We start from the raw sequence: 16,088 nt of genomic DNA, 5'->3' as shown, positions 1-16,088 counted from the left end.
GCTCATTCTTGTATTTCCTCATGATAGATGATTAGGAATTACTCATTGGCAGCCTTCACCAGTTATGCAAACTTTCAGTTGAGCAGCTTTGTTCTTCTGTTATTTCAAGCTATAGCGTAGGGTCTGCCAAGAAGTCCAAAGGAAGTTTTGCCAATAGGCATCTGGCAGAAATCCACTGGGAAACAGCTTGTGACCTGAATATCTTTCACCTCTGCAAGTTTAGGAAGAAGGGTTCAGGATAATGCAGCTGAACATTAACTTACATGCAAAGAATGTGTAACGCTATAGGGTAATGCTGATGCGTTTTTTTTAAGCTCATCTCAGAGTCTTAGATTCACAGGTGAAAGAGACTTATCATAACCCATTGTTCTGGCTTCTTAGTTTTATATGTAAAAATTATGTTTATCTGGGTGTTCTAATCCTGAAAACATGGCTTACTACACAGAATCCCATATAAGAATGGGCCAGTTTAATGACTGTCCAGTAGACAGGATGTTTATGCGAGGTGCCTTACATTCCTAGAAGAAAGTTTCCTTGAAAAGAAATTTATGGTCAGGGATGTGCTTGGTGGATATGGAACTGGAACAAAGGGATTTGGGTGGCGTTCAGAAACGTCTTCATCAGGCTTCAGACACCCGATGAGTCACCTTTTCATTAAGGTGCTATTGCCAATAGTACACACCGCGGTCTGTCAGTCCAGGACACCACCTCCTGGCATGCTTCATTTACTTCCCTCTAACCTCCCAGTGTGGAACTTTTTTCTGTCTGCATACTGATGCTTTATGTCTTTGCCCCTTCTTTCTATTATAGTTTGGTCCTTTTAGCCCTTCTCTACTGTTCACCATTCCTTTTCCAAATCTTCACTCAACTTTTAAATTCACTCTTAATCTCCATACTGGATTTGTTACCTCCTACCCCACCTCCCCAAAATCAGTAAAACAAAAGCATCTATAGCCTCTCATCCATGACTGTATCAGAAAGATGATTTTGCTTTTGTTCAACTTTTGAGACTACAACACACTTTCTGCCCGTGAGCTTTTCTCGTAGCCATGGTCCTCGGTATCTTCTAGGCGGAAACGTGCTCAGGCTACATTTGTGAGGCTCCGGGACTTTTGCTCTGAGGATGATGCCTGTTACATTAGGCCTCTGAGGACATTCAGAAGTTGCTCTCTGGGGTCAGTCCCAGGAAAAGTAGTTTTTACTAAACAAATAGTTTTTCTCAAGATGTGGTAAATCATGTAACTAATTGTTTTCTTTAATTAGCTGCTACAAAGCTTAGAGCCAAATTTGTATAGTAACAGCATTTCTGGTTTTATCTTTTCTGTTGAGGTCCCTATGCTCATATTTCTTCACCTCCTTTGTCTTAACTTTCTAGATTTTGTGTATTTTGTAAGCAGCATAAACTATTTCTGGAACATGGCCCAGAAAGCAAATAATTATATAGTCATGGCAAGATACAATGGGGCAGACCTGGGTGAGTTACACATCAGATTTAGTCTGATCCTTAGGTCTTTATTACTGCCAGCCCCCTGACTCCTCCCACCCCCCTAAAAAAAAGTTTATTATTCGGAAGAACATTACATGGATGTTCTCAGTGAGATAAAATAGTTAGATCCTATCTTTAAAAAATTGGTTCAGATTAACATACCAGTTTTAATATAAGGACCAGAATGACAAAATCAATTGATACTAACATTGAGCACAGTTTATGGGCAATGTCAGCATTAATTCATTTCTGTCCAGTTATTAAAATAAGAGAGGCCTTAAAGTGTCCCTCTGCAATAAATGGTATGTGGTAATTGCATAACACCCTAGCAGGCTGTGAGGTACAGTGCTTTCAAAAGAGAGGCGTTGTTCTTATGACTTAAAATTATTTCATTCTTCAGTATTTCCATTTGGTTGTTCTTCGCTGATGAATAGCAGTAGAAGTTGACTTGGCCAAGCTGTGCCGGATAGGCCTCTTGCACAAATATCCACCGTCAAGAGTTCAGTGGGAAGGCAAAACCTCTTCTGATATGTGTGTTCCAAGAATGCTTACAGAGCCCCAAGGGAATCTTCATTAGACTGACAGCTGTATTAAGGCCTGCAGTGTGTCACAACATCCTAGGAAACATACCAAAGATATACCAATTTGTAAAGAATATAGTATGCACATCTATTTATACAGATGCTGAAGAAACAAAATGTACAATGGTTTTTGTCAATATTTTCTGGAGTTGAATTTTAGATTAACTTGTATAGGAAATAAGGAGGTACATGGTGGGGTGTGGTTACAGATAAAGGAAGAGACTTAGAAGAGCAGAGTTCAGATGATTTTTATGTGTGGGAAATGAGACATGGGGTCTAGAACCACACACTGCTTAATATTTGTAAGTGTGAAAGGCATGTTTCGAACCAAAATGACTTCCCCCTGTCTTTTACACATTTATTCACCCTAAGATAAATTAATTAGCATGAGTATTTGGAAATATCAATTTTAAATGTTCATCCTCTGATCTAGCATTTTTATTACATAAAACCTTAGAATTATTTGTACAAGGGCACAAGATTTATGTTTAAAGATTTGATTGCAGCATTAGACAAACTGGTGAAAAATTGGAAACCAAACTTTCTAAAGGTCTTTAAAATAGCATCCTCAGATACAGCAAAATAACTGTCAGGGAAAGATGAAGGAATTGGGGATTTTTTTTGGACTACTTTTCTGTGATGTGGTTATTTTATTCTCATAGTGGAAACAAACATTGAAACCCTTAAGTTTCAGTTAAAAGTGTCTTACACATGCTTAAGATGGATGTATTGCAGGTGAGACAACAAACCTGTTGATTTCTTTTCCTTGGTCTAGTAGAGCATCTTGTCCTCTTTTTTGGTGATTCAATTAAACTCATCTTTTTTGGTAAATTTTTAAATTGAGGTATAACTGATGTACAACATTTTCAGGTGATCCAATATTTGTATACACTGCAAAATGATCACCACAGTAAGTATAGTTAGTTAACATCCATCACCGCACAGTTACTAAAATTTTCTTAACTGTGATGAGAACTTCTAAGATCTACTCTTAGCAACTTTAAAATGTGCGATACAGTATTAACTGTAGTCACCATGCTGTACATTACATCCCCAGGACTTATTTTGTAACTGGAAGTTCGTACCTTTTGCCCTTCTTTATATCATTCTTTGGTTTTAACATCTTTATTGGAGGATAATCGCTTTACAGTGGTGTTAGTTTCTGCTGTATAACAAAGTGAATCAGCTATATATATACATATATCCCCATATCTCCTCCCACCCTCCCTATCCCACCCCTCTAGGTGGTCACAAGGCACCCAGCTGATCTCCCTGTGCTATGCAGCTGCTTCCCACTAGCTATCTATTTTACATTTAGTACTTTACATCATTCTTAATCTTTAGTTTTCCTTATTCTTCAAAATAAAAATGTTCATGGGCTGTCTCTGATGCCCCTTTCAGCATGTTGATGATCAAAGGCTTAAGCTTTTACCACCTACACATTAACAAATTTTTTTGACTCACAGAAGTCAAACCAACACAGATGGAGAGAAGAGTGATACAACCAGGGAAGGGAGCACTTCCCTGAGAGCTCTACTGTATATTTTTCTTAACAGTCATTCCTGCAGCTCTATGTATATTGCAAAGTACACCCATACCTGTTGGAATTGGGGTATATACTCATTTTTTGTGAACATGGCTTAGGAGATAGAGAAGCCCAGGTTTAAATCTTGGCTCCAACACCAGTCATTATATGACCTTGTGCAAGTAATCTCTCTGGCTCGGTTTTCTCATCTTTAAAATGGTAATGCTCTTAGTTTCTATCAGTTGGATCAGTTGTGAGGTGTAAATGCACAGCAGCTCACGCAGAGGAAACTCACAAACTCTCACCACAAAGGATTGCTGTGTACACCTGCCCCCTGATCACAGTTATCTTCCTCTTAAGCCTGAGTTTTTACCTCAGCATGCTTTTTACCCATCTTCCACTACTCATAAAAAACACAAAGGTAGCATTCCAATGTTCCATGAATGTCTTAACTGGAATTCCATCATTCTGTGTGGACTGAGTGGGAACCTTTCTGTATGATAATTCGATAATATTTATCAGTTTTAAGTGTTCAGGCCCTTTGACTCAGTAGTGCTAAGAATTTATGCAGCAGAGGTATTTGTACAAGGGCACAAAATTTTTTTTGTACAAAGATTTGATTGCAGCATTACACGCGTTAGTTGGCAATTGAAAACTATACACATACATAACAGGGATAAGATGGACCCGCTGTTGTGTCTCCCTCTGAAGGAATACAGTTCATAGAATGAGGTAGGGACATAGGAATGACACAGTAAAAAAGCAAATGAGAACATGTTATTTGCAGTAGGCACCCGTTTATTAATTTGTTTTATTTCATACACTTTCCTCCATGAAACATGTCTGCCTGTCCTTTTCTAGTTTCCTATTTTCCTTTTCACTGGGTTTTTGTCATTCTTCCTGTCTGGCTTGAAAACAAAAAATCAAGTCTATCTGGGCTTGGCACTTTAGGTAACTAGTTGATTGCAGGGTTAACAGTTATTTGGTCAATGTAAGTTTTTCTGATTGATTTTGGTAATTCTAAGCAAGTCGTGGACATGTTCAGATTTACTGACATTGTTCTTAGTTTTGTCTTGTGTGATATCCTTTCCTTTTTCTCATTCCATGTTTATAATTGGTAAATTGGCAAAAGGTTTTCCTTTTATTTAAAGAACCAGACCAGCCTTCTGTTATTACTAGTGTTTTTATTTATTAAAAAAAAAACAACTTTGCTTCAGAGGAAGGAAACTAAAGACGTAGAAAAAATTCCTACCGAATAGTGTGTGAACCACGTCATGTGGAACAGCCTCTGCTAAGGAGGGACAAGTAAGTGGAATGGCCCCTGCCGCTGAGCATCAGGGTCCCTCTGGAGGTCTGTGGTGCTCAGGGCTCCGTGCTCTCTGCCTCCACGCTGAGCTTACGGGGAGGAGAGGGAGCTGTTATTGCCACTACGAATTGTTGTGTGGTAAGAGTGGTGGTGTCGTTTGGTGGACCAATATTAAGTGGCACAAAATTTGTTTTAAATCTGTAAACTTGAGGAAAAATTGTAGAGAAAAGTGATGTTTTAAATGCTAACATTTCCAGGATGAATGTGAGATCTTCTCAACCTGTTAGGTAAACTCATACCCACTTACTGTGGTGGTTTTTCCTAAAACTCTCCTCATGTTTCTAACAGTATGAGAATGCCCCTATCCCTATGACAGTGATACAGCCTGATTTGTATCCAGTAAGCATGTATGTCCTGTCTTTCTTTTCCAACAGCAGTCAGAAACAGAGACTGTTCATCTGTTCATCCCAGCCCTGTCTGTCGGCGCCATCATCGGCAAGCAGGGGCAACACATCAAACAGCTTTCTCGCTTTGCAGGAGCTTCTATTAAGGTACTGTTCTGCCAGCTGTGGCTCTCCTGGTGCTTTAAGGACAGCAAGTTACAGAAATGTGAGTCTTCCTGCCACTCTGTAATTTCAATTGAATGTGGCAGTCTATACTGGGGTTACATAAGTGTGTGACCAAAAACTCCAAACAAACAACACTAGCTTAAACAAGGTAAGTTAAATTCTCTCTCCAGAAAAAGTAGTCTGCAGATATGCAATTTAGTGTTAGAATGGTGGTTCTGCCCCATCGCATCCCTGGATATATATTCCTTCTAGCTCATCTTCCCTGGGCGTGGCTTTGGTCCCCCACACTTCCAATTGACGCTATTTACTGCTCGAACAATCAAGGCTGTGGTCCTTTTAAGGAATATACAAATTGACAAAGGCTTGATAAAGTCATAGCTTTCTTCAGGAAAACATCAGTCTATTGGGGGGTTTACTTTGGTTATATTTTGTAAATATATATGTAAATAATTTTTTTATTTTTGCCTGCGTTGGGTCTTTGTTGCTGTGCACAGGCTTTCTCTAGTTGCAGCAAGCGGGAGCTACTCTTCGTTGCGGTGTGCGGGCTTCTCATTGCAGTGGCTTCTCTTGTTGCGGAGCACAGGCTCCAGGCGCGCGGGCTTCAGTAGTTGCGGCACACAGGCTCAGTAGCACAGGCTCAGTAAGTTGTGGCGCACATGCTTAGTTGCTCCGCAGCATGTGGGATCTTCCTGGACCAAGACTTGAACCCGTGTCCCCTGCATTGGCAGGTGGATTCTTAACCACTGTGCCACCAGGGAAGTTCAATTTTATAAATATTTTATGAAATTTTTAATTTGAATATAGTACTAAGAAAACCACACTGCACTCAAATGTTTATAGTATCTTTATTTATAACTGGGAAATGGGGAAGAACAAATGTTCATCAGCTGGCAAATGCATAAACTGTGGCCCAGCTATATAATAAATATTACTTAGCAGTAAAAGGGAGGGAACTATCGATACATACAACAACTTGAGTGAATCACATGTATATGCTAAGAGAAAGAAGACTCAAAAAGGCCACATACTGTATGATCCCACTTATATGAAAATTCTGGAAAAGACAGAACTATGGAAATGGAGAAAAAAAAATCAGTGGTTGCCAAGAGTTTGAGGTGGAGGGGTTGAAAACATGAGGAAATTTTGAGTGACAGAAGCTGTTTTTATGTTGATTGTGGTGGTATTTACAACTATGTATTTGTTACCAAAGGAGTGAGCTTTACTGTATGTAAACTACACAGTTAATAAAAAAGCAAAACACACAGGAAAGCCCTCATATTCTCTCTTGTAGCAAAAGATAACAAAATACGTGAGCAGAAAATGCAGCCAAAATAAATAAATGGGTAAAGGAAAAGACATGATAAAAGACCAAGCGGTGAACTAACTTTACCATCCTGTTAGTTTCCTGATTACTGAGTTAATCTTTAAAACATGCTCACACATGCAAAAAGAACCTAGCAGCTTTGTTTTGGAAAAACTGCAACAAACATTTCATGAACAAGAAGAATTGGGTATTTAGACATTCGGCTCTTTTTCTTTCTGGCTTTAATGGAGGTTTTATGATGAGGTTAAAATATTTTTGTTTCCTGAAAGTCTGAAACATGCATAATCCAAAAGATTCATCAGCACTCCTAACACTTTGCTAGATTTCCATAATGTACACTTCCATGTATGTACTTACTTTAATAGGCATATATTTGGTATTACCAAACCATAATCATTTGTGTTAAACTCACTGGACATTAAGATTGTTCCTAATTTATCCTGCACAGGGGTAGACAAAGTTCTTTTGGTCAAATTGTCATATATAACCTTATCCTTTAAAAGTGGATTTGGTGAGTCACAGGGCATGTGCTTTTTTCAGTCTTTTGAGAGATTATAGCAATTTGTACTCCTAACCTCAGTGTACGAGTGCCCTCAGCCCCAGCCCTCTATCACCAGTGTTGACAAAGATCCTTTTTAAAAAAACCAAACCTTAGTCAGAAAGATGAAGAATGATACCTTCCTTCTTTTTGGGGTTTCCTGTGACTAATTCTAAGAGTATGGTCTAAAAGGAAGTAATTATTGGCTTGTTTTACAGACTCAAAATTAGTGCCCAGCATAAAGTAGGAATAGTATTAATTTGGGTCTAAGTAACAGAAATGTTAGCTTTATTTTGAGGGAGGGAGAAAGCATGAGTCTATTAAAAGTAAAAAAACATTGTTTTGATTATAAACGTGTGGGGAAGGGCCTACTAGACTATAAGTAATTGACAGTGATCATATTGAGTGGTAGTTGGGATGGCTTTTATTGTATTTTTTGCTTCCTATTCTCATTATTTACTATAGGGAATTGCTTCTTGCACAGCAAATATCTAGCAAAATTTTTTCTTTTAAAACAATTCCTACCAGCCAACTCCCCAAATTCCTTCTTACTAGGGGAATGCTGGTTTCCTCTCCCTTCAACAGTCTCTGCAACATTTCCCCAGCCCAGGCTTTTTGTGTGATTTCACATGCTCTGCCAAAATAGAAAAGTCTGAGTTTACTTTTCTTCTGCCAAATTAATGTTAGTTTATTCCATATGTTACTCCAGCGAGCATACTTTGGGGGAATGTACCAGTAGTCTTAAACTGGGGAACCTAGCAGTTTTGTGCACATACAGGAGGCCCAGGGTGTTGTGACGCGCATGGGCCAAGGACCACCCTTTGAGCACCCACTGGTATAGTGACGAGGAATGTTGACGGCGGAGCCAGACCCAGCTCTCCCTCCAGCTCCACTGGCCTGTGTGATCATGGGCCAGGTGACTCACCTTCTCCAGCCTCCGGTCTCTCCATGAGGCAGTACCTCATCAGGAAATAGTAAGGGTTAGGTAGAGGTTGCATCTGGACTTTTACATGAGGGCCAGGCACAGTGTAAGTACACAGTATATGGCAGGAGCCATAACTAATGAATCCACGTTAATCACTGCCTCTTTGTAACTACCTTCCAGAAGGCTTTCATTCTACATTTCAGTAAGTCATGTGCAAAATGACAGGCTGGTTGGTGTAACATTTCTATTAGTGGCACCTGAAAGTGTCATAACCCATTACTGGGTCTGTTACAGATCGCTCCAGCTGAAGCACCAGATGCTAAAGTGAGGATGGTGATTATCACTGGGCCACCAGAGGCTCAGTTCAAGGTATGTGCTCTGGAGTGTGTGCACAGGTAACAAATGAATGGATGTCTTCTTTTCGGAAACTCCATAACCTGGCTTCTCCTGTAAATAAATCTAATAATCAGTAGAAAGACTCTCTCAGTGGAAATTTCTAAGACTAAGAACAGAGTAGAAACATACCGCAAATTACACTTTAAAAATAAACCAAAGCCTTTGTTCAATTTTGAGAGTTCTGTAATGGTTGTTGGTTTTGCCTATCTCCCAAAGGAGAATTTGCTCAATGCCCTGTTAGCATGTGTGAAGGTGAGACCTTAAGACTGAAATTTACAAGTCTGATTCACATGCCTTGCTGTTCTCAAGTTTTTCCTCTTGTCCCAGAGAGGCCTCAACCTTGAATTAAAATGTCCCCGTTTGCTCTTACCCTTGGGTTAACTGTTAGCCCTTGTCCACAGTCGGTCAACAAGCCACTCTAATCTTTTGAATTTTAGAGGTAGAAATGGCAGGAACTCTTACGGCATTTGTCCTGGTGTGAACCATTGGTCATACTGGGGTTTGGGGCCTTTGGGGCTGGAATGCCTCCCACCGTGTCCTGAGAGGTGGTGTAGCAGGGTGATGAAGAGCAGAGACTTGGTAGCCAGGCTGCTGGTTCAAATCCCAGCTCTACCATTTACCAGTGGTGTGACCTTGGGCGAGTTACTTAACCTTTCTCTGCCTAATTCCTTATCTATAAAATCGGGGTTAAAAACACCCACAAAGTTTAAACAAGGTTCTAAGGTTTAAACAATATATAAGGTTTAAACAATATGTGAATTACTTAGAATAGTGCCTGACACATAGTAAGTACAACATAAATGTGCTGCTGGTGGTGCCGAGCAGACTCAGGATGAATCAGACTAAGACCCTGCCAGATCCTCAAATTCACAAATATATACCTTTGAGTATGTGATTTCTCTCATAAAACTCAGTAGGGTGTCTTGTTTGTCATAGGTAAAAGCAGCTACTCAATTCAGTGTAATTTATCCAAAACCCGTCTTGTTCCTACCACTTAGCAGCTGTGTTAACAGGGTAACTCTTTAACCTTAAGCCTTACTTCTCTTAACAAGTGCCCACCTCTTCCCTCCTTTTAAACCATCACTTTCTTTGACCTCTATTTTTCCATGGGCCATTTTTCACTAAAAATCCAAAGCTTTTTTCACTTCATTTATAGGAAGAACAGGAAACAAAAGGAGGTGCTTTGAGATGTGGGGTACAGTTGGCTAGACTCAAACTTGGGTCAAGAAATTTACTTCCTCATTCCAGCCCTGTGGTCCAGGCAGTTCAGATCAAAACTCAGAGATGCTGACAACTGCTTCCTATCCCAGACTTACAGAGCCAGTCACTTTTAGTTTGAAATACTAAAAGATAAATACAAACATCAATTATGGTCTTATTATCCTATAAATGGAATTAACTGTCTAGCAATTTTCATAATGCTTGTATGCTGGGGAATTCGGAGTTTGTTTCCCTGTATCCTCTAATGCCTGTGTTGTTCAGTTGTCTTAAATGGGACGTTTAAGAAAAGCTATAATGCTTAAATGTCATTTATGTGATCAGTGATAATTACAAATAAATTATTTTATTTTAGACATCAAAGTAATAGTAAACCTCCTAACCCATATTTTTTCTTATGAATTCAAGAGCTTGTTTCGGAGGACAGTGTATATCCGTTGCGTCCTTTGACTGTGTTGATAGCTACATCTGTGGCCTGAGACTTTGAGGATGAATGGAAGATAGGGTACTAAGATGGATTTCTTTTGCTGTAACCCCCTAAAATGAGCTTATCATTTCTGCACCAATGAAAACGTGTTGGGTACTTTTGTTTTTGTTCTCTGCTGTGGCAGCTTGTCAGATGAAACCAACTCTGACTTCTTTTTCCTTTGGTGTATACCAGAGCAAATTAATGGTTGTACATAATAGGAGAGGTATACTATGTATAACTTCTAGTTGTATGCAGCAAGTGACAGGATATGTTTGACTATAACTGTCAGATGTGTATGTTAACTTGATTTTGTAGCCTTAGTCGAAGTAGAAACCATCTGGCTAAGATGAAGATATGTTTAACTAGAAAATTCCTTGCTGGCCCATTTAGACATCGGCTTGGCTTCTTGTGAGCCTCAAATAGGTGGCTCTGTAGTTCCTCTGAAGTCTCTTACTCAAGAAAAATGCAGTTACTATCTTACTGCCAGCAGGAGAGGTTTTACCTTTCAAGTCTGGAAAGCAAATGGTCATTTGCAAAAATTTATTTTAGTTAGGCTGACTGCTAACTTATTGCCTTTAACCGTTTTTGTCAGAAGAATATGGTTTAATCTTATTTCATCAATCATTCAATTGCCTCATCTGTGATGTATAGTTATTATTGTTGTCAACCTTTTCTAGGACTTCCTTACTTTTCCACCTCTTGTGCAACGTTCCACAATCTATCACATGCAGATGTATCACTGCAAAGGTCTGTTCCAGTGGATCCGGGCCACCTTTAAAGTTAATGGACCTTTTTGCGTTTCCTACATGAATGACACTGATGAGATATGTTCTCATCTGTAGGCTCAGGGAAGAATTTATGGAAAAATTAAAGAAGAAAACTTTGTTAGTCCTAAAGAAGAGGTGAAACTTGAAGCTCACATCAGAGTGCCATCCTTTGCTGCTGGCAGAGTTATTGGAAAAGGAGGCAAAACGGCAAGTACTTCAGCAAAACCTGTGCAGTGGTATGAAAGGGAAAGCGTTGAAAGGTACTTAGGAGTTCCAAGTCCCTAAATTTTGGCTAACTTATAAAAAGCAGGACTGCCCGGGCCAAGGTTTGGAGAAGATTGCCTTTTGTTCCTCCTGAGTGTTGGTGTCAGCTACCAGTGAAAGCAGTGCCTCTCTTTCAGACCACTTTGTATGGGAGAACTGTCTCATATTTATAAGGGGCATTTTGCATTTTCTGTTGATATGCATCAGCTTTTTACTTTTATTGTGCAAACAATGACATGAAAAGAAACTTTAAAAAATTTCATCTACATTTATAACTTATACCTCTGTAACTGAAAAAAGCAAATGGTTTCCAGTTTCTCTTTAACACATAAAACTTCCAAGTCATTTGCAAAGCTATTTACAATTCTGAAGTGATTGAAAGTGTGTATTTTGGAATCAGATTTTCAGGGGTTAAGTCTGGTTTTGTCACTAACTTATGCAACTGTGCGCGAGTCAGTTTCTTTCACTAAGGCTGTTTTAATTATCTTGAAATGGGGACAATACTAATAAATGGATAGAATTATTAGTATTATTAGATGAGATTATAAAGCCAAAGCTCAGTATTTTGGTACATAGTAAGGAAATGGTAATTAAAAAAAAAAAAGAACAACTCCACTTAACATGATTTGTATTTATCTCCTTCAGGTGAATGAGCTCCAGAATTTGTCAAGCGCAGAAGTTGTTGTCCCTCGTGACCAGACGCCTGACGAGAATGACCAAGTGGTCGTCAAAATAACTGGTCACTTCTATGCTTGCCAGGCAAGTGGGCTCTAGTGTGATAAGTGAGCTCTTCTGCTGCTTTCTTCTTCCTGAGTGATCCTCCTCCCATGCGTGTCCCCATGTCATATAAATATTTCAGGCTGCTTGGTGCTTAACACTTTTAATCCCCCTTTTAGCAGGTGATTTCAGAGACTCTGCTAGGAAACTATTAAGTATGTATCTTTTAATCTTCAAATAAATTTCAATTTGAAGTTGTTGAAATGGAAGAGTAAATTAACTTTTGGTCATACTTGATCAGGCAGAAATTTCAAAGCTCTCTCCTACTGCAGGTTGCCCAGAGAAAAATTCAGGAAATTCTGACTCAGGTAAAGCAGCACCAACAGCAGAAAGCTCTGCAAAGTGGACCACCTCAGTCAAGACGGAAGTGAAGGCTCAGGAGACAGCCCACCACAGAGGCAGATGCCAAACCAAAGACAGATTGCTTAACCAACAGACGGGCGCTGAACCCCTATCCAGAATCACATGCACAAGTTTTTACCTAGCCGGTTGTTTCTGTGGACCAGGCAACTTTCGAACTCCTGTCTCTGTGAGAATGTATACTTTATGCTCTCTGAAATGTATGACACCCAGCTTTAAAAAAAGAAAAAAATTAGGGGGTGAGGGAGGGAAAGAGAGGAGCTCTGCACTTCCCTTTTGTTGTATTCTCAGTATAACAAATATTCTAATTTTTCTTAATATTCATTCCCCCATAATGCCAGAAATTGGCTTAATGGTGCATTTACTAAATTCATCAAATAAATAAAAATAGATTGCTCCTATGTCCAATTGTTAAAATTGGATCAGAATAGAATTATTACAAGAACTTAAATGTTAAGCTATTAGCATAGAAAAACTGTTCTCAGTTTTATCTAACACTAACACAAATAACCTAAGGGAAGTGCTGAATGGTGTTGGCAGGGGTATTAAATGTGCATTTTTTACTCAACTACCTCAGGTATTCAGTAATGCAATGAAAGCAAAATTGTTTTGTTTTTTTCTGAAAATTTTATATACTTTATAAAGGTAAGTCCAACTGTTTTTTAAAAAATAAAATTAGCTAACAGGCAAATAACTGAGAAAAAAATTTTACTTCTGGCTGGTGATAGTAAAGCTGGAAAATTAATTTCAGGTTTTTTGAGGCTTTTGACAGCTATTAGTTGGAAAATCCAGTAAATGTTCAGTGATACGGAGCAGTGCCTATATTTGGAGAGCAGCAAATACCATTTATTTTTTTGTTTATGGTAGGGAAGTTTTTGATGGTACTAACAGAGCAAAGTGGCTGCAGGAGGTTTTGGAACGGCTAGTTTTAATAAATGGCTTCAGGAGACTTCAGGGTTTTTTTGTTTGGCTATGTGATTGAATGCATAAATGCTTTGTGCTTTTGACTATCACTACCTAAAGCAAGTGTATCTATGGAGACATGCAGCTCCTGTGAACTTTAAATTGATTGGTAAGAAGAAAGCTTCAGCTTGCCTTACAGGATGCTTAGTTTGCCAATATATTTCAGATCAGTTGGTCTATGCTTGGAGCAGACCCCAAAAGAATTGCTTTGTGAAGACCAATGGGGCAGTCAGACGGTGTGACAGTGTTTAAAGGCAATAAAAAGGCTACATCTGCCCGTGCCAGGCACTGTCATGAGCCTCACACTAAGCTATTTTGAAGATTTTAAGCAATGATAAATCAAGAAGAATGAAAGGCCACCTAGAATATTACATAAATTGCAGCAGGATTTCTGCATTCTCTGCAACCAGTTATTTGAAAATAAGTCAAAAGGTAGAAAAATACAAGAACAACTTTTGGAATATAATTTGAATGACTGTGATACAATACATTTGACCTTTGATACTGAACGCATTCACCCATTCCCTAACTTGATGGCAAAGCCTGGTGTGTACAGTTATGTGGGTGTGGGTGGTCTCCAAGGCCACACTGCTCTCAGAATTGTTTCTTTTGTTCATTAAATGATCACAGTCGTCATATTATACTAATCTGAAGGGCATATATAATAACCCTTAAATCATTTTGCTTCGTTTGTATTTCAAGATGAATTTCTACAGACTAGGTATAAGTTTTTCTGAAGATCACTGTATCATTTAAACATTTTGAAAATGACTTGAAATGTTTTCCTAAATGTTTTCAGAAAATCAGTTTATTTTGTAGTTTTAGCCAAAAAGTGCCCTTTTTGTCACTGAATTCATCTAGCATTCATCATTTTCTTCCATACAATGAATTGCTTTAAAAAAAAGTAATGGACTGGCTTTCTGGTTGGATTTTGGGTAAAATGTGCTTAAGCCAGAGCTCTTCCTCAGTATTTGATTTTTCCAACTTTTTTTTTTTTTAAATACAGATAGGTGCTACATTTATATCTGCCTGTTTAAATTCTGTCATGTTTCACTTCTAGCCTTCTAGTGTGGCAAATCATGTTTTACTTTCAATTAAGCATTGGTAATGGAGTATCTGGTAATACTAGGAAATAATTCTGTTGTAATTGAGTTTTGTACTCACCACATATGGATCATTCCTCATCTGTAATGTGCCCCAAATGCAGCTTCATTTTCCAGATACCTTGATGCAGAATAAAGTGTTTCATTATCAGGTGCAGCCTGCTGTGTAGTATGTTTTATTTTTGGCTTTTCAAATTAATGTGAATGTCCTGAATTTGGTCAAAGTGTAAACTTAGATTTTTAGTAATGCTATGTCAATCTCAAGGTAGGCACCAGTATCTACCAATGTCCTTACTGTGAACCTAGATAATACTGTTGCATATGAACTGAGAATTAAAGGTTTTACGTTACAGGACCAGTGGGGTGGTTATGTTTTCTGCTTTATTGTTTTAAAATTTTTGGCTATACTATTCTACAGAATAAGATTTAAACTTCTTAAACTCTGAAAACACTTTGCTAGGCCTGGGAATGAGCATTCCTAGCACTGTGGAATGAAATGGTCATGAAATGCCCCCCAATCCATGGTCAAATTTATGACCACGAAGGAGCCCTGCTGACTGGAAATTGGCGCTCGCCATTGGCACTTGCTGTCTGCCTCTACAAAGATTAAATCATGAGCTGCTGCAGCTGCTGACCTTCAACACCCCCTGAAAAGGAGTTCAGAGTGGAGAACAGGAATGAGGCACTCTGTGCCCTGGGAAAAACTGGCAGAACAGGTCTTCAGATAGATATAGATAGATATTTTCAGGAGAAGATTTTATGGGCCCAGATTCTTGCATCTTCTCATACCTAGAGAAACACTAACATCATTAATGGCGACAACTGCTTTGGCTATTAAGGGGAATATTACAATTAAAAGTAAAAATGGAGTAGCTATGGTTTAGACATCCAAGAAAATAACTAGACACTGTGGGTGTGATTTCAGGCAAGTCCCTGTATTGCTAAGAACTTGAGTTTTCTGAGCTGTGTCAGACTTGGATGCCACCAGCCGTTCTCTAAATAATGTCTGCTGGCAGCTGGTAACTGCAACCTTACTTTTTAAAGGTCTCCTCTTATAACTATTACATTTTTAGACAACGGAATTGCTTTAGATCATACATTAACAAAAAGAAGAGACATGTTTGATGACCAATAGCACCTGTTATCTATGTGTTAATACCACATTAAAAGTTAAAACCTACCTCAAACTAGACAACTGGCTACGTGGCTACAAGTCTCCCCAAAGCACTGGGTCCAGACTGTGTTTCAGGCTTATTCTCCTGAAAAGAAATGACGTTTACTTTGCCTATTAAAATCCCGTTGTCACTCCTCCAGCTACTTCTCATTGGGTCTGTTACACCAAAATGGCAGACCAAGGGATTGAGATTTTAATCATACAAGACTCAGATCCAGGACTCGGGAATCAGAAATATTTCCAGTCCAGTGTCTATTCTCCAAATTGAGGCAGGACTATGCCCTATTGTAGCACGAAGTGGCCAGCACTGTTGTCGCCCAGTTCCCTGAACTGGAACTGGGCA

The 16,088-nt window shown here is 38.9% G+C and overlaps 1 protein-coding gene and 1 long non-coding RNA gene across 5 annotated transcripts in view; one reads left to right on the top strand and one right to left on the bottom strand.

The window, feature by feature from the left end:
- IGF2BP3 (insulin like growth factor 2 mRNA binding protein 3) overlaps positions 1 to 14,728 on the top strand; it is a 150,301-nt gene extending 135,573 nt beyond the window's left edge. For 3 of the 4 annotated variants that reach the window (XM_007170312.2, XM_057550085.1, XM_057550084.1), the window contains 5 exons: positions 5,333 to 5,449; positions 8,549 to 8,623; positions 11,180 to 11,311; positions 12,014 to 12,127; positions 12,418 to 14,728. In XM_007170312.2, coding sequence (XP_007170374.2) covers positions 5,333 to 5,449; positions 8,549 to 8,623; positions 11,180 to 11,311; positions 12,014 to 12,127; positions 12,418 to 12,516 — 537 coding nt within the window. In that variant the 3' untranslated portion in view covers positions 12,517 to 14,728. Of the gene's footprint in view, positions 1 to 5,332; positions 5,450 to 8,548; positions 8,624 to 11,179; positions 11,365 to 12,013; positions 12,128 to 12,417 lie in introns of all 4 variants that reach the window. The other variant, XR_009008853.1, reaches the window with a different exon arrangement.
- On the bottom strand, positions 1,549 to 15,742 carry LOC114236312 (uncharacterized). The gene is made up of 3 exons (XR_003622285.2): positions 14,633 to 15,742; positions 2,817 to 2,958; positions 1,549 to 2,103 (listed from the first exon to the last, which is right to left on the bottom strand). It is a non-coding gene; the product is annotated as an uncharacterized LOC114236312 (long non-coding RNA).
- Positions 15,743 to 16,088: the final 346 nt, after the last annotated feature.

This window comes from Balaenoptera acutorostrata, chromosome 7, assembly GCF_949987535.1.
Source record: "Balaenoptera acutorostrata chromosome 7, mBalAcu1.1, whole genome shotgun sequence".
In the NCBI taxonomy this organism is placed as follows: domain Eukaryota; kingdom Metazoa; phylum Chordata; class Mammalia; order Artiodactyla; family Balaenopteridae; genus Balaenoptera; species Balaenoptera acutorostrata.
Note: the sequence above shows the minus strand (reverse complement) of the source record. Positions and strands in the feature narration are given on the sequence as shown.